We start from the raw sequence: 24,392 nt of genomic DNA on the forward strand, positions 1-24,392 counted from the left end.
ATGTTAATTAAAATAGATAGGTAATATAATCTCTCACCCACCCTGTTTTAAAAGAACAGGCAAATGTTTGTGATTCATGGGGGCTGCCATCTTTGTCATGGGGGCAGCCATCTTTTTGGTTGAAAGAAGTTGACAGGGAGCATGAGACACAGTTCCAACTGTCCTGTGTCCTGATCACCCCCTCCTAATTGCTAGGCAACGTGAACAACAACATAGGAAATCCCATCATGCTTTGCACAGCATCAGGGGAAAAAAGCCCGGGCAGTTTTCTTTGATGAGGCAGAGGTTAGCTAAAAATGCAGCTAAAAATTAGACTTCTATAATTAAAACAAAGTTCTGATGCTGTGAAACTGTTAGGGCCCGTTCAGATCAGAAATGCGGATGGCCATGCGTGCGGAACGCGTGCGGAACGCAACGCGTACGAACGCATGGCCATCCGCGTTTGTGTGCGTTGCGTGGCTGATCCCATCACTGAAAAGTGAATGGGACAGCCACGCGTTTTTGCAAAATCTGCGTGCAGCATGCGTTCCCGGACCGCACAGGTCCGGAACGCATGCAGTGTGAACATCAGACATTGCACTCTATGCAATGTCTGATGTCGTGTGTTTTGGCCACCTGCACGCGTTTCCAAAACGCGTCTGGAAACGCGTGCAGTGTGAATGGGCCCTTAAAGAAACACCAAGCCTTTTCAGTTCTGCTGAGTAAATTTTTAGTCTGAAGGTTCACTTTAAAGTGTATCAGAGATGAAAAAAAAAAAAAAAAAATCATACATACCTGGGGCTTCCTTTGTGTGCTATGCACTGCACATACAGTACATATGTCTACCTCATTTCACATGTTATTTAACCTCCTTGCCGGTCTAAAAAATCCGGCAAGGAGGCAGCGGCGCACATTTTTTTAATTTTTTTTTTTTTTAAATCATGTAGCGAGCCAAGGGCTCGCTACATGATAGCCGCTAAGCGGCGGCATCCCCCCACCCACTCCGATCGCCTTCGGCGATCAGAGTATGCAGGGAATCCCGTTGAGAACGGGATTTCCTGCAGGGCTTCCCCGGTCGCCATGGCGACGGGGCGGGATGACGTCACCGACGTCATGGACGTCGGGACGTCATAGGGAATCCCGATCCGCCCCTCAACGCTGCCTGGCACTGATTGGCCAGGCAGCGCAGGGCTCTGGGGCGGGGGGGGGAGCGACTCGGCGCGGCGGATTGCGGCGGATCGGCGGCGAGCGGCGGCGATCGGAAGTTACAAGCAGCTAGCAAAGTGCTAGCTGCTTGTAACAAAAAAAAAATTATGCAAATCGGCCCAGCGGGGCCTGAGATATCCTCCTGCGCAGGTTACCCCGAGCTGAGCTCGGGATAACCGGCAAGGAGGTTAAGGTTCCCTTTAAGTTGAAAAGAAAAAGTCATTAGATAAATTAAGCTAGGGCAGATACTATTGCTTTCTGAGGCTTTTGGGGTGACTGGTTTTAAAAGCACCACCAAAATGTTGCAGGGAATACCTGACAAAAAGGTGATTTTTTTTTTCCTGATAAGCATCATTTTGGTTATATTTCTAAATGTGTTGCGAAGTTCAAAATATCATCTTTTCTGGATGTTATTGTGTCATTGCAATAAAAAACAAAACAAAAAAACACAGAAGGATTTGGTGGGGAAATATTTTTATTTTTTATGCTGGAGGAGGAAATTTCCATTTTCAGCATTTGTCTCTAGCTTTTAATCAATTAGGTGCACATACAGTGGACCTTCTTTTCCCCGTTTACACATTTGCCCCTGGTTACAAAGGTGTGAACATGCGGTTTGCCAGGAAAAGAAAAAGAGTTATTTTTATTGGGGGAAAAAACCCAGTATTTATCAGATAACCACAACTGAAAAGAGAACATCTTTAAAAATGACTGTTATTTATTTGCACTTTAGGTTACATTTATAAAGGGGCAATTAACCAAACCACTACTTCTTAAAGCGTACTAGAGATGGTACACTGGCACTTATTTATACTTACCTGGGGCCTCCTTCAGCCCCACGAACACCGTGCCTTCCCTTGCTGTCCTCCTGAGTGCCTCCGTTCTGGCGATACGACTTCCGGTAATCCGGTCAGTTGCCGTCAGTTAAGGTCTTCTGTGCAAATGATACTCCGCGTGCGCACCCCCGTCTTGTTCCCCAGAACGTTCTGCGTCGGAGTAGTTCTGTGCAGGTGCAGAAGTCTTCAGGGGATGGAAGCATAATGATAGGTGTGCGTGTAGCTGAGCTGCACATGCGCAGAAGGCCTTACCGGGCGTCATACCGGCTTAGCCAAAGAACCGAGGAGGCTCAGCAAGGGAGGCCACGGTGCTCATGGGGCTGGAGGAAGCCCCAGGAAAGTATAAACAAGCACTAATGAACCATCTCAAGTTCACTTTAACCACTTGAGGACCACAGTCTTTTCGCCCCTTAAGGACCAGAGCCTTTTTCTCCATTCAGACCACTGCAGCTTTCATGGTTTATTGCTCGCTCATACAACCTGCCACCTAAATGAATTTTACCTCCTTTTCTTGTCACTAATACAGCTTTCTTTTGGTGCTATTTGATTGCTGCTGCGAGTTTTAGTTTTTATTATACTCATCAAAAAAGACATGAATTTTGTCAAAAAATGATTTTTTTCACTTTCTGTGCTGACATTTTTCAAATAAAGAAAAATGTCTGCATACATTTTTGTCCAAATTTATTGTGCTACATGTCTTTGATAAAAAAAAAATCCATTTAGTGTATATTTATTGGTTTGGGTAAAAGTTATAGCGTTTACAAACTATGGTGCCAAAAGTGAATTTTCCCATTTTGAAGCATCTCTGACTTTTCTGAGCACCTGTCATGAGGTGACAAAATTCCAGGATAGTATAAATACCCCCCAAATGACCCCATTTTGGAAAGAAGACATCCCAAAGTATTCACTGAGAGGCATGGTGAGTTCATAGAAGATTTTATTTTTTGTCACAAGTTAGCGGAAAAGGACACTTTGTGACAAAAAAAAAGGTTTTCATTTCTTCTAACTTGCGACAAAAAAAAAAATGAAATCTGCCACGGACTCACTATGCTCCTCTCTGAATACCTTGAAGTGTCTACTTTCCAAAATGGGGTCATTTGTGGGATGTGTTCACTGTCCTGGCATTCTGGGGGGTGCCTAATTGTAAGCACCCCTGTAAAGCCTAAAGGTGCTCATAGGACTTTGGGCCCCTTAGCGCAGTTAGGCTGCAAAAAAATGCCACACATGTGGTATTGCCATACTCAGGAGAAGTAGTATAATGTGTTTTGTGGTGTATTTTTACACATATCCATGCTGGGTCGGAGAAATATCTCTGTAAATGACAATTTTTTGATTTTTTTTTTACACACAATTGTCCATTTACAGAGATATTTCTCCCACTCAGCATGGGTATGTGGAAAAATACACCCCGAAACACATTATACTACTTCTCCTGAGTACGGCGATACCACATGTGTGGTACTTTTTTGCACCCTATCTGCGCTAAGGGGCCCAAAGTCCAATGAGTACCTTTAGGATTTCACAGGTCATTTTGCGACATTTGGTTTCAAGACTTTTCCTCACGGTATAGGGCCCCTAAAATGCCAGGGCAGTATAGGAACCCCACAAATGACCCAATTTTAGAAAGAAGACACCCCAAGGTATTCCGTTAGGAGTATGGTGAGTTCATAGAAGATTTTTTTTTTTTGTCACAAGTTAGCGGGAATTGATTTTAATTGTTTTTTTTTTTTCGCAAAGTGTAATCTTCCGCTAACTTGTGACAAAAAATAAAATTTTCTATGAACTCACCATATGCTTAACGGAATACCTTTGGGTGTCTTATTTCTAAAATGGGGTCATTTGTGGGGTTCCTATACTGCCCTGGCATTTTAGGGGCCCTAAACCGTGAAGAGTAGTCTTGAAACCAAATGTCGCAAAATGACCTGTGAAATCCTAAAGATACTCATTGGACTTTGGGTCCCATAGCGCACTTAGGGTGCAAAAAAGTGCCACACATGTGGTACCACCGTACTCAGGAGAAGTAGTATACTGTGTTTTGTGGTGTATTTTTACACATACCCATGCGTGGGAGAAATACCTCTGTAAATGACAATTTTTTGATTTTTTTTTTTACACACAATTGTCCATTTACAGAGAAATTTCTCCCACCCAGCATGGGTATGTATAAAAATACACCCCAAAACACTTTATACTATTTCTTCTGAGTACGGCGATACCACATGTGTGACACTTTTTTGCAACCTAGGTGCGCTAAGGGGCCTAACGTCCTATTCACAGGTCATTTTGAGGCATTTGGATTCTAGACTACTCCTCACGGCTTAGGGTCCCTAAAATGCCAGGGCAGTATAGGAACCCCACAAGTGACCCCATTTTAGTAAGAAGGCACCCCAAGGTATTGTGTTAGGTGTATGGTGAGTTCATAGAAGATTTTTGTTTGTCACAAGTTAGCGGAAATTGACACTTTGTGAAAAAAAAACCCAATACAAATCATCTTCCGCTAACTTGTGACAAAAAATAAAATCTTCTATGAACTGAAAATTTTCTATGAAAATTAATAAAAAATGACACTTTGTGAAAAAAACAATAAAAATCAATTTCCGCTAACTTTTGACAAAAAAATAAAATCTTCTATGAACTCGTCATACACCTAACAGAATATCTTGGGGTGCCTTTTTTCTAAAATGGGGTCACTTGTGGGGTTCCTATACTGCCCTGGCATTTTTACAGGCCCAAAACTGTGAGTAGTCTGGAAACCAAATGTCTCAAAATGACTGTTCATTGGTATAAGCATCTGCAAATTTTGATGACAGGTGGTCTATGAGGGGGCGAATTTTGTGGAACCAGTCATAAGCAGGGTGGCCTCTTAGATGACAGGTTGTACTGGGTCTGATCTGATGGATAGGAGTGCTAGGGGGGTGACAGGAGGTGATTGATGGTGGTCTCAGGGGGTGGTTAGAGGGGAAAATAGATGCAATCAATGCACTGCAGAGGTGATCGGAAAGGGGGTCTGAGGGGGATCTGAGGGTTTGGCTGAGTGATCAGGAGCCCACACGGGGCAAATTAGGGCCTGATCTGATGGGTATGTGGGCTAGGGGGTGACAGGTGGTGACAGGAGGTGATTGATGGGTGTCTCAAGGTGTGATTAGAGGAGGGAATAGATGCAAGCAATGCACTGGCGAGGTGATCAGGGCTGGGGTCTGAGGGCGTTCTGAGGGTGTGGGCGTGGGATTGGGTGCCCTAGGGGCAGATAGGGGTCTAATCTGATGGGTAGCAGTGACAGGGGGTGATTGATGGGTGATCAGTGGGTGATTAGATGGCAGAACAGATGTAAAAAATTCACTTTGGAGGTGATCTGAGGGTAGGTCTGGGGCAATCTGATGGTGTGGGAGGGTGATCAGATGCCCGTATGAGGCAGGTTAGGGTCTGATCTGATAAGTGGCAGTGACAGGTGGTGATTGACGGGTAAATGATTGACGGGTGATTGACAGGTGAATGACGGGTGAATGACAGGTGATTGACAGGTGATTTCAGGGGAGAATAGATGTATACAGTACACAGGGGGGGAGGTCTGGGGGGGATCTGAGGTCGTTCTGAGGGTGTGGGTGGGTGATTGGGTGCCCTAGGGGCAGATAGGGGTCTAATATGATGGGTAGCAGTGACAGGGGGTGATTGATGGGTAATTAGTGGGTTTTTAGAGGAGAGAACAGATGTAAACAATGCACTTGGGAGGTGATCTGACGGCGGGTCTGCAGTCGATCTGATGGTGTGGGTGGGTGTTCAGATTGCCCGCAAGGGGCAGGTTAGGGGCTGATTGATGGGTGGCAGTGACAGGGGGTGATTGATGGGTGATTGACAGGTGATTGACAGGTGATCAGTGGGTTATTACAGGGGGGATAGAGGCATATAGTACACAGGGGGGGGGGGCTGAGGGGGGGTCTGGGGAGAATCTGAGGGGTGGGGGGTGATCAGGAGGGATCAGGGGGCAGTTTAGGACATAGAAAAAAATAGCGTTGACAGATAGTGACAGGGAGTGATTGATGGGTGATTAGGGGGGTGTTTGGGTGCAAACAGTGGTCTGGGGGGTGGGCAGGGGGGGGGGGGTCTGAGGGGTTCTGTGGGCAATCAGAGGGAAGAGGGGGGGAGATCAGTGTGCTTGGGTGCAGACTAGGGTGGCTGCAGCCTGCCCTGGTGGTCCCTCGGACACTGGGACCACCAGGGCAGGAGGCAGCCTGTATAATAGGCTTTGTATACATTACAAAGCCTATTTTACGCTTTGTCAGCGGCGATTGGGCAGCTAGTAACCCGCCGGCACTTCCGAACGGCCAGCGGGTTATAGCGCGAGGGGGCGGAGCCTGTCGCCGGCGGCTGATCGCGTCACGAATGACGCAATCGCCGCATAACCACAGCCCGCCGCCGCCACCGCCGATGGACGTATTGCGGTCGTTTGGGCCCAGCCCTTGCCGCCGCCCATCGACTGTGGGCAGTCGGCAAGTGGTTAAAAGGACTAACCAGTTTTACCACCTCCATGTAGCTTGTGGGCCCACTGATTTTATGTATTTATATAAAATCATCATTAACCTATTTTGGTTCCTGGACGTAGTTTCTACGTCCAGGAACCATGCGTGCTACCGCGCGCCCCCGTGGCCGATCGCGCGCGTGCACGCGCACTCCCGGCCGCGGATTCGGTAGCCAGGGAATAAATGTATCGGTCTACGGTGCCCGATCATTGATTCCTCTCTCCCGCTGAAAAAGCGACAGCTTCTCTCGGAAGCTGCGCCTTTTCTGGCCGTTCCCTCTGCGATGAGTCACTCTAAGCGTGTGTTACGCTTAGAGTGACGTCATGTAAACAAACTCATGGCCGCCATCTTGTGGCCAAAAAGTAATACTACACCTGTAAAAAAAAAAAATTAAAATTAACACACATTTACATTATCAATCTATTGTTTACCTCCCACCCTCCCAAAACTACCCAAATAAAATGTTTACAATAAAAAAAAAAACCATTACAATAAAAAAAAAAAAACAACATTTAAATATTTACCTAAGGGTCTAAACTTTTTAAATATCAATGTAAAGATGAACTATTTCTATATTTTTTTTATTTTAAACTTGTAAATAGTGATAGATGCAAAACGGAAAAAATGCACCTTTATTTCCAAATAAAATATTGTCGCCATACATTGTGATAGGGACATAATTTTAACCGGGACATATAGGCAAATACAATACGTGAGTTTTAATTATGGAGGCATGTATTATTTTAAAACTATAATGGCTGAAAACTGAGAAATAATGAATTTTTTTCGTTTTTTCTTATTCTTCCTGTTAAAATGCATGTACAGTAAAGTGGCTCTTAGCAAAATGTACCCCCCAAAGAAAGCCTAATTGGTGGCGGAAAAAACAAGATATAGATCAGTGCATTGTGATAAGTAGTGATAAAGTTATAGGCTAATGAATGGGAGGTGAACATTTCTCACGTGAAAACGACGGAACCTGAATGGGTTAATATAAATACATGTAATAGGGTCATGTAATTACAGTGTAGCTACTAAAATTGAGAACTTTTTATTTATTTTCAGAAATTCAGCCTAGTCTCTTCAGGATCACATATGTTCTTCAAGCGTACATGCAAAAAGGGTGCCTTGAAAAAAAGGGCGCTGGATATATATACATACGATATATATATAAAATCGTATGTACGTATGTGTGTGTATGAATGTATGTTCCGTGATCACGCGAAAACACCTTGACCAATTCGAATTAAACTTGGTATACAGATCCCTTACTACCTGGGATGATATGTTCTGGGGGTCTCGCGTCCCCCTTACACACCTGGGCGGAGCTACAAACAGCCAATCAACTTCCACCCATTCAAGTCAATGGAAAAAATGGAAAAGGCTGCCATTCTCACAGTAATTGAGCCAGAGTCCCCATACTTGGCATAGTTGGTCACTTGGTGACCGAGGTTACAAAGCCAGGAAAAGTGGGTGGGGCATAAAACAACCAATGAAATTTCAGACATCCATTTTAATTGGAAAAATGTAAACTGCAGCCATTCTTCCACTGTTAATTGCAGGGTTTTCAAACTTGGTCACTGGGTGAATGAGATTAATATTCAGGAAAGTGGGTGGAGCCTACAACAGCTAATCAAAAGTCACCTATTGATTTTCAAGGGGAATATTAAAACTGCTGCTATTCTTACATTCTTACACTGTTAATGGCAGAGGCTTCAAACTTGCTACAGTCGGTCATAGGGTGATTGGGGTCCAAATTTACTAAAGGGGCGGGACCACAAACAGCCAATCAGACTTTTTTGGTGGATAAACTGCTTTTATTCACACATTTTTGATGCCAGGAACCTGGAAGCTCACAAACTTGGTCATTGAGTGACTGTGTGTCAAGGTTACAAAAAGTGGGCCGAGCCAAAAATAAAGCTCTCTAGGTAAATATAAACTGCAGCCATTCTAACACTATTACTTTCAGGGTTCTTAAACTTTGCACAGTTGGTCACTGGGTGACTGGGATTAATATTTAAGAGAGTGGGTGGAGCCTACAACAGCCAATTAAAATTCACCTGTTGATTTTCAAAGGGAATATTTACATTGCTGCCATTCTTACACTGTTAATAGCAGATGCCTCAAACCTGGTACTGTTAGTCACTGGGTGACTGGGGTTCAAATGTGGAAAGGGGGCAGAGCCACAAACAGCCAATCAGATTTGTTTAATGTTAATGGGAATATACAAATTATTGATACCAAGAACCCCAAAGCTCATAAACTTGGTCATTGAGTGACTGTATGTCAAGGTTAGAAAAAGTGGGCGGAGCCAACACCTACATTTTTTTCAGGGGAAAATATAAACTGCAGCCATTCTTACACTGTTAATGGCAGGGTGCACAAACTTGACCCAGTGGGCCACTGGGTGACTGGAATTAATATTCAGAAATGTGGGTGGAGCCAACAGCCAAATTTCACCTAATGATTTTCAAGGTGAATATTTACATTGCTACCATTCTTACACTGTTAATGGCAGAGGCCTCTTACCTAATAGGTGACTGGGGTCCAAATTCACTAAAGGGGGTGGAGCCACAAACAGCCAATCAGATTTGTTAGATTGATTTCAGCCATTCTGTTATTGACAGGGTTCTTAAACGTGACACAGTTGGTCAATGAAAGTGGGTGGAACCTACAACAGCCAATCAAAATTCACCTATTGATTTTCAAGGGAAATATTGAAACTGCTGCCACTCTTACACTAATAATGGCAGAGGCCTCAAACCGGCTACAGTCAGTCATGAAGTGCCTGGGGTTCAAATCCACTAAAGGGGTAGAGACACAAACAGCCAATCAGATTACTTTACTGGATAAACTGCTTCCATTCACACAATTTTGATGGCAGAAACCCAGAAGCTTAAAACTTGGTCACTGGGTGACTGGGATTAATATTCAGAAAAGTGGGTGGAGCCTAAAAAGAAAATCAAAATTCACCTGTCGCTTTTCAAGGGGAATATTTAAATTGCTGCCATTCTTGCACTGTTAATGGCACAAACCTCAAACCTGGAACAGTTGGTCGTTGGGCCACTGGGGTTCACATTAAGAAAAGGGGTGGAGCTACAAACAGCCATTCAGATTTGTTTCATCTCACTGGTAAATTACAAATTATTGATGCCAAGGACCCCAGAGCTCACAAACTTGGTCATTGAGTGACTGTGTGGCAAGGTTACAACAAGTGGGCGGAGCTAAAAACAAATTTCACTAGGAAAATATAAACTGCAGCCATTATTACACTGTTAATTGAAGGGGTTCTCAAACTTTGCCCAGATGGTCACTGGGTGACTGAGATTAATATTATGGGAAGTGGGTGGAGCCTATAATAGCCAATCAAAATTCACCTGTTGATTTTCAAGGGGAATATTTAAATTGCTTCCATTTTTGCTCTGTTAATAACAGAAGCCTCAAACCTGCTACAGTTGGTCATTGGGTGACTGGGGTTCAAATGCTGGAGAGGGGCGGAGCCACAAACAGCAATTTCTATGGGAATATACAAATTATTGATGACAAAAACCCCAAAGCACACAAACTTGGTCATTGAGTATATGTGTATTAGGGTTAGAAAAAGTGGGCGGAGCTAACACCAGCCAATTACATACCCAGGCAACGCCGATTCATCAGCTATTATTCATAAAAGTGGATGGAGCCTACAAAAGCCAATCAAAATTCATCTTTTTTAGTAGGAGATCTTTGGCAAGTCTCCCTTACACTGCTACTGCCAATAGAGCGCGCCCTAGTGGCTGCTGCTCTGCTCTGGCGCTTTGAGTCCGCAAGGAGAAAAGCGCAATATAAATGTTATTTGTCTTGTCTTGTCTTGTCATTACTGCCATTCTTGCACTGTGAATGGCACAAGCCCCAAACTGCGTACAGTTATTTATTGGGTGACTGGGGTTCAAATTCAGAAAAGGGGTGGAGACACAAACAGCCCATCAGATTTGTTTCATTTCAATGCAAATTATTGATTCAGAAAAGGGGTGGAGACACAAACAGCCCATCAGATTTGTTTCATTTCAATGCAAATTATTGATTCCAAAGACTGCAAAGCTTCGGTCATTTAATTAATTGTCTGTTACTGTTAGAAAAAGTGGGCATAGCCAACACCAGCCAAATACATACCCAGGCAATGCTGGGTCATCAGTGGGCGGAGACAAATACAAATTTCACTGGGAAAATGTAAACTGCAGCCATTCTTACACTGTTAATGGTAGCCAACACCAGCCAAATACATACCTGGGCAACGCCGGGCAATCAGCTAGTGAAACTATATTTAAACTTGTACTAAGAGTTGTAATAAAATTGTAGATGTTACAGATATTTTACTGCAACTATACCTATCTGTACTCTCACACAGAACCCTCCCTGTACCTATCCCTAACCCCTAGACCCCCCCCCCGGTGGTGCCTAACCCTAAAAACCCCAAGGTATTGCCTAACCCTAAATCCTCCCGGTGGTATTAAGCCTAGTAGTAATACAATTATTACAGATATTTTACTGCAACTATGCCTAACCATACACTCACACAGAACCCTCTGTACATATCCCTAACCCCTACACCTCCCAAGTGGTGCCTAACCCTACCCCCCCGGTGGTGCCTAACCTAAACCCCCCCTGGTGGTACCTAACCCTATCCACCCCCCTGGTGGTGCCTATGCCTACCCATCCCCCTGGTGGTGACTAACCCTAACCACTCCCACTGCACAAACACCCTTACACACATAGAAATAATAATATATTTGATAACGTAAAATACTTTACTACAAATAACATGAATAGAAAATGTTTATATTTTTTATAGAATAAATAGCCTTACATTCATGTACGCATTAAAAATATTATGAATAGAAAAAGTTTTATATTTAGAATAGAAAAAATAGCCTTACAATCACATATGCATTAAAAATCTTAAAGAGGATCTGTAACGTCAAAAGATCCCCTGGGGGGTACTAACCTCGGGTGGGGGAAGCCTCCGGATCCTAATGAGGCTTCCCACGCCGTCCTCTGTCCCACGGGGGTCTCGCTGCAGCCCTCCGTACAAGATGACGTCATTATTTACCTTCCCGGCTCCTGCGCAGGCGCTCTGACGGCTGTCGGCTCCGAACTACACGGAAATACCCGATCGCCGTCGGGTCTGCTCTACCGCGCAGGTGCAAGTTTCCAGGGACGGATCTAGGGGAGGGCAAGCGGGTCTCTTGCCCCAGGCGCAGTTTGTTGAATTCTTAAAAAGGCAGCAAAATGTGGATGGGGAATGGCAGTTTAGGCGCCAAAACCTGACCTTGCCCCAGGCCCAACTTGGGGCAACTTGGTCTAGATCCGTCCCTGCAAGTTTCCGGCGCCTGCGCAGTAGAGCGGACCCGACTGAGATCGGGTATTTCCGTGTAGTTTGGAGCGGAAAGCAGCCACAGCGCCCCCGCTGGAGCCAGCAAAGGTAAATATTGATTTTACAGTTGGGTCTGTCGCCGGCTGTTCGGAGGGCTGCAGCGAGACCCCCGTGGGACAGAGGACGGCGTGGGAAGCCTCATTAGGATCTGGAGGCTTCCCCCACCCGAGGTGAGTACACCCCAGGGGATATTTTTGAGGTTACAGAGTCTCTTTAAAATACCTTAAAACAAAATTAGTATACCAAAAGTGAAATGTTAATAATACAATAAGCTTGAAATTGAAAATGTACGCATAATACCTCTGAAAACGATAAAATAAGTAAAAACAAAAATTAGCTCATTATACTCCTGAAAGCGAAATTTAAAAATGATACAATAAGTTAAACCAAAATGTAAAACTAATTTGTAAACGATGTGTGCCGCAAACATTATTTTGTAAACAAAAAGTTTTGCTATCACGATCCCTGCAACCGCTATTTGTAGAGCGCCCTAATTACTTCTTTGGCACCCAATAGCCAATATTTTGCATTACAGCCTATGGTGCGCCCTTTTTGTCCACTAGCCATATGCGCCCTTTTTTCGGTAGCAGGAAAAAAAGGGTGCCAGCTGAAAGTGGACGAAAAGGGCGCTGCCGTAGACGCTAATGCAATTATTGTTAATACGGTGAAAAAAAAGCTGAAAAAAATGTTGTTAACAACATTAGAGCATTATAGTTTTTGAAGTATGTTATCATTTTAGAAGCTTGCAACTTTATACTTATTGCCATAGTATTTTGTTTGTATGTACAGATTGTATGTTATCAAAGATATTAAAGTTTGTATGTGTAAAATGGTGTTTCTGCAGAGGGAGTGGTTAGGGTTAGGCACCACCCAGGCACCACCCGGGTTAGGCACCACCAGGGGGATGGTTAGGTTAGGCACCACCGGGGGGGGGGGGGGGGGGGGGTAGGTTTATGCATCACCAGGGAATGGTTGGGGTTAGGCACCATGAGGGGGGGAGTGGTTAGGACTAGGCGCCACCAGGGGAGTGGTTAGGATTAGGCACCAATGGGGGGTTTAGGCGCCACCAGGGGAGTGGTTAGTTTTAGGCACCACCAGGGGAGGGTTCTCTGTGAGAGTACGGTAAGGCCATGAATCACAGCAGCGCTTCATGCAGCCGCAGTAAGGCTGACCCCGCGGTTTGCCTGAATACAGAGCAGCGAGAGCGGGACAGCGGCGGGGAGCGGAGGTGACAGCGTGGGACAGTTGGCTGCAAGGGGCTGGAGAAAACCCCAGGTGAGTAAAGCTAATGTTTACTTTTTTCCCTGATAACTCCTTTAAGCTATATTGTTGAATTACGTAACCCATCTGTTTTTACAAAGGTATTTATCGTTAACCAAGTTTGACAACAATGTTTATTGTTATCAGATTTCGTTATCCACCGGCGCCATTTTGTTATCCAGCCGGGCCCATTTTTTTACTGCACCCTTTATTCATACACGCCCTTTTTCCTGTTTCTGTTCTTCAAAACTCTTATACAACCAGGTCCTTGCTGTGTATTACCTCACATCCAGTATGTTGCTTATTGGGGCTAAAGTTCTTACTGTAAATACTGGTTGATAAAAGATAAAAAACTATATTCAATGCCAAACAGCAGCAACTTAAGCAGTTAAAATTCTGGAATGCATAAAATGATAAATACATGAGATGCCAGGATACTACTCCCTCTGTAGTATTAATCACCTGTGAGGCCACATGTGGAGTATACAGTTTATTTATACAGTTTTTGAGAGCCACACAGTAGGAAAGAAGGACACTGAAGTTTTAGAACATGTAGAAAAAATGGCAACTAAAATCATCCAAAGGTATGGAAAGTTTAACTTACAAATAACGGAAAACTGTTAATAATTTTCTTGGAAAAGAGACAACATAGAGGCAATATTACAGCATGAAAAATAGCTTTTTATTCCACAGTCTGTAGGGGACAGAAGTACATGATCTACATATGGAGGAAACTAAATTTTCCAAGTTTAGAACAGAGTCATTCACAGTTATGGTGCCAATCAGGGATGCTTAAATCCGTATTCTGGAGATACCCGGATAGTTGTATCCGGATATCTCCCAGTACACCTTTGCGGGGGGGTCAATCTTACCTGTCTGACGTCTTCTTGCTCCGTCCCTCGCCGCTTCTCACGATGTAGTCCACGCGGCGGTCACGTGACTCCAAACACTTCCTCTTTCCAGGTTGAAGAAGGAAGTGTTTGAAATCACGTGATGCATCGTGGACTGCATCGTGGGAGGCGCCGAAGGACGGAGCAAGAAGACGTCAGACAGGTAAGATTGACCCCCCCCTGCAAAGGTCTACTGGGAGATATCCGGATACAACTATCCGGGTTTCTCCCGAATAAGATTTGAGCATCCCTGGTGCCAATACATGATACATTTTTTTTTTTCATTTTTTTTTTAAATTTGATCATTTAGTTTGAGTATTTCGTTAAATCAAATATAAAGATTTTTCTAACATGTCTGATCGGATTTTTATTGAAAAAACGGGATAATTATTTGTTTTTCTTGATTGAAAAAATTCGATCGTTTTGGTCAAATAAACTGGAAAATTAAACGTTTTTATTGTACAGTGTATGGGCACCATAATGGTACCCATACACGGTACAATAAATGCATTCGATTTTCCTGTTTATTCGACCAAAACAATCGAATTGAATAAAAGTTGAAAAGAACTTTTTTTTTTCGATCAAGAAATACAAACGATTATATTGTTTGTTCAATAAAAATCAGATTGGACATGCTGGAAAAATCTTTATATTTGATCTAACGGAATAATCAAACTAAATTATCTAATTGAAAAAAAAATTGCACCATGTTCGGGCACCGAGTGGTTAAATGTGTGTTTTCTTACCACAGTGGTGGAAAATGTATGGTAAACTGTAAATACACCAATACAAATTTGTAAAAATAAAAATATTTAACCTGATGCAATTTTAAATCATGTTTTCACCAACTCTCTGTTAATCCTAGGTGCTGCCACCACAGCAGGTAATTTCAGTGCAGCCTATGATACCTGCGGCTCTCCAACAGTTTCCGGTCGTATTGTTAATGGTGAAAATGCCTACGCAGGGGAGTGGCCGTGGCAAGTTTATATTGAGCGTTCTATTGATCTTATCTACATTTCTTACTGTGGCGGCTCCCTGATCAATTCGGAGTGGGTCCTGAGTGCTGCTCACTGCTTCCCGTAAGTGCTTATCCTATCTATAAAGACCAGATGTAAGCTAAGGCTCTTTTCACACTCTGCACATATCTTACTGCAGTAATGCAACCTCCTTACAACCGCCTAACGCCAATAGGCGGTCACGAGGTGGCTCCCCCAGGACCGTGTACTGCTGATTGGTGTCAAGTCCTGGGGGAGTGGTTTGCAGCGGGTCGTGCGCGACTGCTAGATGTTGAAACGTCTATTTGCATTGTACAGCGATGCGATGTACGGCAGCGCTGTACTGGGGCCAGCCGTGACACTCGGGTGTCCCCTGGGGAGGCTCACAGAGCAATCAGCTCTCACAGGCGATTGCTGGAATTGGTTGTCAGGGGGTGGGGGAGAAAAAATACATAAAAAAGACATTTTTATAAAAAATAAATCAATTAAAAAAACTACTACCTGCTGCAGCGATCAGAGCCCACCAACAGGAAGCTCTGTGGGCAGAAAAGGAGGGGGGGTCATTTGTGAGCTAAGTTGTATGGCCGTGCAGCAAGCATTTAAAGCTGTAGAGCACTAAATTGTAAAACATTGCCTGGTCACTAGGGGGGTGTAAGTCTCAAGTGGTTAAAGTGGACCCAAAATGAAAATAAACTAATGCGATAAACAATTGGATCCGTCCACCTACTCCTAAAAATGACTTTTTTTTTACATATCTCAAGGTTTTATTTGATGTATACACATTTACAAAGCAGATTTAGTGTTTTATCTCTGCTCATTTGCCATGTTTTAAGAGCATACATCATAAAAAAGGGCGCCTGGAAAAAAAGGGCGCATGGTCTAGCCAAAATTTAATGATTTTGTCAATAATCATGTTTTATCTTTTCTTATTGTAATAAAAATCTGAAAATATTGTTTATAACACAGAAAATTATAAAAAACTGTAAGTATAATTTTGTGTACAAACTTCTTTTACCTTTTCCTTGTGTAATAAAAATCTGAACGTATCGCTTATAACACTGAAATTGATAATATATGTATAATCATTATAATTATATAATATTGTGTATAACCTTCATTTATAATTTCTTCATGTAATAAAATATGAAAATATTATTTATAACAATAATAAAATATAAGTACGTTCACAATAACTTTAGTAAAACATTAGTAAATATTATTAACATTTTACTGCAACTAAACCTAACCCTACTCTCACAAAGAATCCTCCCTCTACCTCTCCCTAACCCTTAGACCCCTAATGGTGGTGCCTAAACCTAAGACCCCCCTGGTGGTGCCAAACCCTAAGACCCCAATGTTGGTGACAAACCCTAAGACCCCCCTGGTGGTGACAAACCCTAAATCTCCCCTGGTGGTGCCTAACCCTAAGAACCCCCTGGTGGTGCCTAACCCTAAGACCCCCCTGGTGGTGCCTAACCCTAAGACCCCCCTGGTGGTGCCAAACCCTAAGATCCCCCTGGTGGTGCCAAACCCTAAGACCCCCCTGTGGTGACTAACCCTAAGACCCCCCCCCCCTGGTGGTGCCAAACCCTAAGACCCCCCTGGTGGTGACTAACCCTAAATCCTCCCTGGTGGTGCCTAACCCTAAGACCCCCCTGGTGGTGCCTAACCCTAAAATTCCCATATCGTTTATCAAATTAATTTTTAAATCAATATATTTAGTTATAAACTCCCCTAGTAGTGCCTAACCCTAAAACTCCTATACAGTTTATCAAATTATTTTTTAAATCGATATAATTAGTTATTATTCGAGGATTTTTTTTATTTTCCACTAAATATTGTTTTAATTATGAAACTTTATGTAGAAAGAAACAATAACTATGGTAAGTATGTCTGTAAACGTTATTATATGGTAAGTATGTTTATAAATGTTATTTTTCACCAGGCGCCCAAATTTCCCGTCGTGCGCCCATCGAACAATATTTAACATGAGAGTCAATGGCGGCACCTTTTTTGTCCACTTGCCTCATGTGTGCAAATTTCCTGCTTCCGTTTTAGAGTCCCAGAGGGATAATATTGTACATGAACTGCTGACCTTTTTCACAATTGGGGGAAAGAGGCGCCCTGATTGGATAAAAGCGTCTAAAAACAGCGTAAAAACGACAAAGGACATGAGGAAATCTCTGTAATATATAAAAAAGATGTTTTATTTAGCACAGGTGCCCATACATTAGAAGATTATGGGCAGATTCGACCAAGAGACAAATTTATCTCTAATCAAATCTGATTAGAGATAAATTTGTCTCTAATCGAATCTGCTCATACACTACAGACCGATTCCCATCCGATTTCAGCATGAAATCATCAGGGAATCGGCTGAGCCTCAGTGTCAGCCCCACCCCCAAAATGTATAAATGTATGTAGTGTGTGCATTTATACATTACCTGTCCGGTGTCAGCCTCCGCGCAGTGACCGTTCCTTCTCGCCGGGTAACAGCCTCATGCACGCTAGTGGCGCATAGCGTCTGACGTCAGATGCTATGCGCCGCCGGCATGTATACGGAACCCGGCGAGATGGACAGAAACATGTGAAGGCTGACACCAGACAGGTAATGTATAAATGCACACACACTGCATACATTTATACATTGCAGGGGCAGTGGCGGGGGTTTCGTCGTCTTGTCGCTCGTTCGCAATTCGGCTGCCATACCGCCGCACACCCAACCAACTAACTTCAGCCCGACATCTTCCAGCATGCGTGAACGACAGTGCGGTCAATTTCTGTCCCGAAATTGGTCGCTTTGTCGGTCGGGCATGCACTTGGCAGCACCAATTTTCATCCAATTCGATTATAATAATCAAATTGGATGGTCGATTGGTTGGCAAATGTATGGGCCCCTTTAGGCAGGTGAAACTGATGAAACTAAAATTGAGTTATTTGGGCATAACAAGAGGCGTTATGTATGGAGGAAAACAACACGGCATTTCAAGAAAAACACCTGCTACCTACAGTAAAATATGGTGGTGGTTCCATCATGTTGTGGGGCTGTGTGGCCAGTGCAGGGACTGGGAATCTTGTCAAAGTTGAGAGACGCATGGATTCCACTCAGTATCAGCAGATTCTGAAGACCAATGTCCAGGAATCAGTGACAAAGCTGAAGCTGCGCCGGGGCTGGATCTTCAACAAGACAAGCAGGGATGAGCAGAAACTGCGCCAGTGCGAATATACGCAACGTAGTTTGCATCCACGCATCGTAGTTCGTAGGTGAAGTTTCAAAACTACGCTTACGAATTTACTCGTAGCGAAGTACCACTACGCGTAGCTTATGCCCACAATGCGTAGTTAACATGTTTATTGCGTAGTGAACTACGAATGCGTTTTTCGTGTCTAATTTTCCACGTGTGATTGTATGCTTACAAATGTACGCATTGGAAAGGGGAATGTACGCATAGAAGAGGACCTGGTATAAGCAATTAAAGAGAAATGAATGTGTAAAATGTTCTGCATACGGGCATAAACGTCCGGATTTACTACGCTACGCACTACGCGTAATTGCGGATTTTAACGCGCAGTCTACGAAATGCATACGAAGTGAATATTTGATTTCAAAGCCGTAGTTTGGCGAAGCGTAATTGCGTAAAACTACGCGTAGTTCCAGCGTAGCGAAGTTGGCTGACTACGACCATCCCAAAAGACAAGGACCCAAAAATTGCCCAAAATCCACGTAGGCATTCATGCAGAGGAACAACTACAATGTTCTGAAATGGCCATCTCAATCCCCAGACCTGAATATAATTGAAAATATGTGGTGTGAGTTAAAGAGAGCTGTCCATGCTCGGAAGCCATCACACCTGAATGAACTAGAGATGTTTTGTAAAGGGGAATGGTCCAAAATACCTTCAACCAGAATCCAGACGCTCATAGGAACCTACAGGAAGCGTTTAGAGGCTGTAATTTCTGCATAGGGAGGATCTACTAAATTTAGATTTTATTTATTTTTTGTGGTGCCCAAATGTATGCACCTGCCTAATTTTGCTTAAACAATTATTGCACACTTTTTGTAAATCCAATAAACTTCATTTCACTTCTCAAATATCACTGTGTGTGTCTCCTATATGATATATTTAACTGACATTTTTTATCATAACAACCAACGATTTATACAGCAAAATCATGACGATTAACAACATTGCCCAAACTTTCGCGTCCCACTATATAGTCTCTGCTCAATTGCAGTGTCTCAAGAGTCCCAGAGTGAAAATACATGAACTAGTGACATTTTTATCTTTTCCTCTCACAGTAATAAGCCCAGTTATCTGCTTAGGAAAGTGTTTTATGGCTTTCATTTGTTATCAGTGAGCTGACTGGGTCCTGACTGGAGAAAAACTGTCAGTTCCATCGCTAATTATAAACTCTTTCAGGCAGGGAAAAAAGAAAAGGAGCACAGCATAGGTGTCCTTATGCTTGCCACTGTACTGTACAGTATATGCACATGTCTATTTTATCATGTCACATGTCATCTCTGGTACACTTTAAGGCTGGCTTTACACCTGGCCTGTGCGTTTGTGGTGTAATGCCCTCCCCCTTGCGTAATCGCACCACAATGCACAAAATGTCATTCATATGACCAGCGAATGTCAGCAAACTGTTCGGGAACCGATCGCTGGCGAACCCCTCACCCTGTACTACTTCCAGGTCGCTATGACCCGTAGTAGTACGGCTGCTCTGGGCCGGCAGTGCGCGTCCTTGATCACGCGCCTATTGCCGGGCACTTTCTGAGCATGTGCGTGATGTCATGAGTGACGTCACGCTCATGCGCAGAGAGTGACCGGCAACAGGCCGATCCAAGACGCACACCGCCGGCCCAACGCAGCCGTACTACTACGGGTCGTAGCGACCCGGAAGCAGTATTTGCCCATAGAGATTCGCTAGCGAACGGTTCGCTAACATTCTCTACTGACCACGTGGCAGAGTGCGCTGACAAGGTCATATGCATAGTGCCTATTTGTCCTTTCTCTACCATTGTGTGGTGGTTGTGGTTTCCAACCTTGATACGGGGAACACTTTCGACTAGAGAATGTATGTCTCACTTTTCTTACCTCGTGTTTTTTTTTTTTTTTTTTTTTTCACAGACACCAGAATCTAGATAAGTATCGTGTTATACTGGGGGAGTTAAAGTTATCTGTGCCCAGTCCAAGTCGAATAGTTATTGGCATCAAGCGGCTGGTAGTGCATCCATATGGAGGGAACAGCGGCGACGCTGGAGACATCGCTCTGGTCCAGCTAGCCAATCCTGTACCCTACAACAACTTCATCATGCCAGTCTGCCTGCCATCTTCCACCGTCAAATTCCCTTGTGGCACGGAATGCTGGGTAACCGGTTGGGGCACCATAGCACAAGATGGTGAGCCTGTTTAACTCATTTGGTAGTAGAGATTCTTACATAAAAGGTTAGCTGATGTGAAAATATTATCTGTGCCTTTACCACATTACAGTTAGGCAACAAAGTGTCAGTACAATGGCCACAACCTTTGCCACTAATCACTCTGCTTACCAGTTTTCCCCTACCGACTTGTGGCAGTAGCATAGGAATGAGGATCTATAGTGGCTGGAGAGTGTAATGGTTAAGGGCTCAGCCTCTGACACAGGAGACCAGGGTTTGAACCTCGGCTCTGCCTGTTCAGTAAGCCAGCACCTATTCAGTAGGAGACCTTAGGCAAGTCTCCCTAACACTGCTACTGCCTATAGAGTGCATCCTAGTGGCTGCAGCTCTGGCGCTTTGAGTCCACCAGGAGAAAAGCGTGATATAAATGTTCTGTGTTTGTCTGTGTTTGTAAAAGGTCTCAATCATCACCAGGTTCCTGCTCCAGAAGGCACAACTGGCTCATTTGTGCTTAATTGCCCATTTGATTTTGGCACTGGAGATGGGTTTACTGTTTACTGAATTATCATAGCCAGATTTGTACTTTGTACTGCTAAAGGCAATCTGTCACCAGCAATCCCCTGACCAACTAACACCCCCCCCCCCCTTCAGTATAGGTAGCCAGATTAGCCCCCATCTTCAGTATAGGTAGCCAGATGACACCTCCTCCCATATAGGTAGCCAGATGACCTGACCTTTCCTCCAGTATAGGTAGCCAGATGAACCACCTCCAGTATATGTAGCCAGATGACACCCACCTTTAGCGTAGGTAGACAGATGGCCCCTCTCTCCCTCCAGTACAGGTAGCCAAATGACCTTCCCATCCTGCCCCTTCCCCTCATTGGATGTTAATTACCAAGAGGATCTAGTTCAGACCAGTAATCTTCTCTTACAAAACTCTCCAAAACTTTCCCCCAGCCTCAATTCATATTCATCATTTATTTCCAAGAACCATGCTAGCTTCAACCTTCAATCCTCACATGAACCTCCCTTTTCCCTTCCTTCATTTTGTCTACTTCCTCCCACTCTTACGTATAGGACTTCTCATGGATTTCGCCCCTCCTTTGGAACTCTTTCCCACATCTTGATCTCCATGCTCTGAGTCTGGACTTTGAAACCTTCAAGTGCACTCTTTAAATGAATCTCTTCGTCTTTTGTAGTGCATCTGCCATATCCTAGGACCCTCCAAAAGGTGATGGTGCCACTAGTAAGTGACTCGACCTGTAAAAAAGCGTATGGCAAAAACTTCATCAAGGACGACATGATATGTGCTGGATACAAGGAGGGGCATAAAGATTCCTGCCAGGTGAGAAAACAAAACATATTATATATATATATATATATATAATATATATATACATGTAGCTAATTACGAACAAGAAATGAGTGAAAGCCATAGGTTTAGCACTAGATGTTTATCACATGACCACAAAACAAGAAGATGAACTGAGTTGAAGTTAATGGGAAGAATCAGTACTAATCTCCAAATAAAGTGGAAGAAACAGCCTTAAAGCGGATCTGAACTCGTCAGAACTCCCAATCTGCTCTAAAAGATAAACAGCATAATAGCATGATACAAATGCTGCAATAAATCTACAGTGCGTCTACTTCCTCTTTTCATGGAAGCAGACATAGGGTTAACAATCTGCGTTTACAAATTAGCTGCTCTGCTGTGGCAGAGTAGATTCCTGAGCTGGCACAGCTTGTGATTAGTCACAGAAGAGGGGGAACAAGACAGACTAAACTCTCTAAATACATACAAGGTGCATTTCTCTCTGTTTTCCTTCTCTGTCCTGTGCAAGACTTAAAGAGACTCTGTAACAAAATTTTGAGCCTTATTTCTTGTATCCTATAAGTTCCTATGCCTGTTCTAATGTGGTCTGTCTTACTGCAGCCTTTCCTACTTGCACAGTGGCTGTATTATCTCTGTTATATCATCTAATCTTCTTTCCTCTGACGGCTTTGTCGGGCTCAGGCTGGAATGTGTGAAATGTGCAGGGCTGCTTGTGATTGGATAGAAGCTATACACACCCTCTCCAGGCCCCCTGCAGGCTCTGTATGACTCACACACTCTGCTTATGTGAGCCTATCACAAGCTGGTTAGTTTCTTTGTAAACACTGCCTAAAACTTGGAATTACAAGCCAGGATTGCAGCAGAGAGTGGCAGAAACAGCACAGAGGGGCCCAGGAGAACATAATGAATAGAATGGTATGCTTTTTGTTGTAAGAATTTTAGAGTACAGATTCTCTTTAAGGTCCACTTTAAAACTTTTGGTCTGAACCTGGTAACTAATTCTTGGAAAACAGTCCCATCTGTGCTCAATTTTAGGTTCTTAGTCAAGCAAAACTGTTTAAAAATAAAAGTTCTGTTTTCCATAGAAAGAAACAGGAATCAGGAAGAGGTTTATAGTCAGGGGAAGTTAGGACTAGGTGAAGGAAGGAGAATGTCATTAATTAGGAGGAAGAACTGAGCAGAAGAGTGCAGATAGCACTGCCAAAACAATTTTAGTAACTGTAACATGCATTTCAAATACAATCAGATCAGCACAATTAAAAATTCCATCATGTTTAGTTAGTGCTGTGTTTGTGCCCATTTGTGCTGCAAAAAATAAGATTTGCACTGCTTTTGTTTTGAAGATAATATCACGTATTTTTCTCCAGACTATAACATCACAGAGCCCCCGTACAAGAGGCTACACACATGAAACTGATATGGTTGGGTAGTGATGTGCTTGTGCTCATTTGTACTGCAAAAAAATATCATTTTATCTTTAATAGTTTTTGAGATATTCAAGTTTTTATAAAGGTCAAAAGTTCACTCAGCTTTTGCACTGTTGTAGAGAGTCTGACTGAACTTTTGACCTTTGTAAAAGATACTAGGTAGGGAAGGAACAGGGGATCCGATCATCTATTTTGTAGACTATCAGCTACAATAGTGGTTGATTCTGTAATGTGGGGAGGTTAGTGTAAGGAGGGGTAGTTAGTGTTAGGCAGTAGGTGGGGGGTTAGGTTTAGGCTCTTGAAGGAGAGGGTTAAAGTTAGAATGGGTGCCAGGTAAGTGCAATGTAAAATATTATAATTTTTACTAGTAGCTCTACCCAGCAGCCAATTCATATGGCATTGGCAACACCGCAATATGAGTGCCTACGCCAAGCATGAGTCTACCCCAGGAATAGGACTGAGATGGCCCAAACTGTTCGCCGGCGAGCAGTATTCTGCAAATATTGGCTGTTCGCATTCGAGGCAAACAGCAAACATATGGCGTGTTTGATTACCTCCCTACACATTATCATTGAGCTAAACTTTGACCCATTACCTCACAGTTAGCAGACACATGGCAGCCAATCAGCTAGCACCCCTTCCTGGACCCCCCCACCCCTCTATTAAAAAGCAGTTGCGGTGGCCATATTGGATTAATTATCTGCAGGCTGCTGACTGTTAGTGAAGCAGGGTCAGACTTGTTGCAGATAGGTAGGGAAAGCATTAGATAGGCCTTTGACTTTGTTCCTCACTAGCGGTGAAAGCACCCCAAACAGCCCTTTTGAGGGCTACCACATCGGTCTCCGGTGTTTTTTTTGTGTGTGTGACACTCCACAGCCAACTGACACCCAGAGCTGTGTGCACACTACTGCTGTTTCAGGTTACAGTACCACTCCAGTGCATTATTATTTCACTGTATTCTGATAGTACTGTTGCATTTCTCTGTGGGAGACACTCCACAGCCCACTGACACCCAGAGCTGTACATAGTGTGATTTATACCCTTTAGGGATTAAAACCCGACTTTGCATCAACTCAGTAATTTTTGGTGAGACTTTTGGCATGGATTCCCCTCTGGCATAGTGGTTAGAACCAACTTTTTCTTCACTTTTGTGGCCAGA

At 43.5% G+C, this 24,392-nt stretch overlaps 1 protein-coding gene across 2 annotated transcripts in view; it reads left to right on the forward strand.

Moving 5' to 3' along the window:
• LOC137524299 (serine protease 33-like) overlaps positions 1-24,392 on the forward strand; it is a 66,068-nt gene that overhangs the window by 16,885 nt on the left and 24,791 nt on the right. For both annotated transcript variants that reach the window (XM_068244013.1, XM_068244014.1), the window contains exons 2-4: positions 14,961-15,174; positions 20,223-20,494; positions 21,673-21,818. In XM_068244013.1, the coding sequence (XP_068100114.1) occupies positions 14,961-15,174; positions 20,223-20,494; positions 21,673-21,818 (632 nt within the window). The remainder of the gene's footprint in view (positions 1-14,960; positions 15,175-20,222; positions 20,495-21,672; positions 21,819-24,392) is intronic.

Source organism: Hyperolius riggenbachi, chromosome 7 (genome assembly GCF_040937935.1).
Source record: "Hyperolius riggenbachi isolate aHypRig1 chromosome 7, aHypRig1.pri, whole genome shotgun sequence".
In the NCBI taxonomy this organism is placed as follows: domain Eukaryota; kingdom Metazoa; phylum Chordata; class Amphibia; order Anura; family Hyperoliidae; genus Hyperolius; species Hyperolius riggenbachi.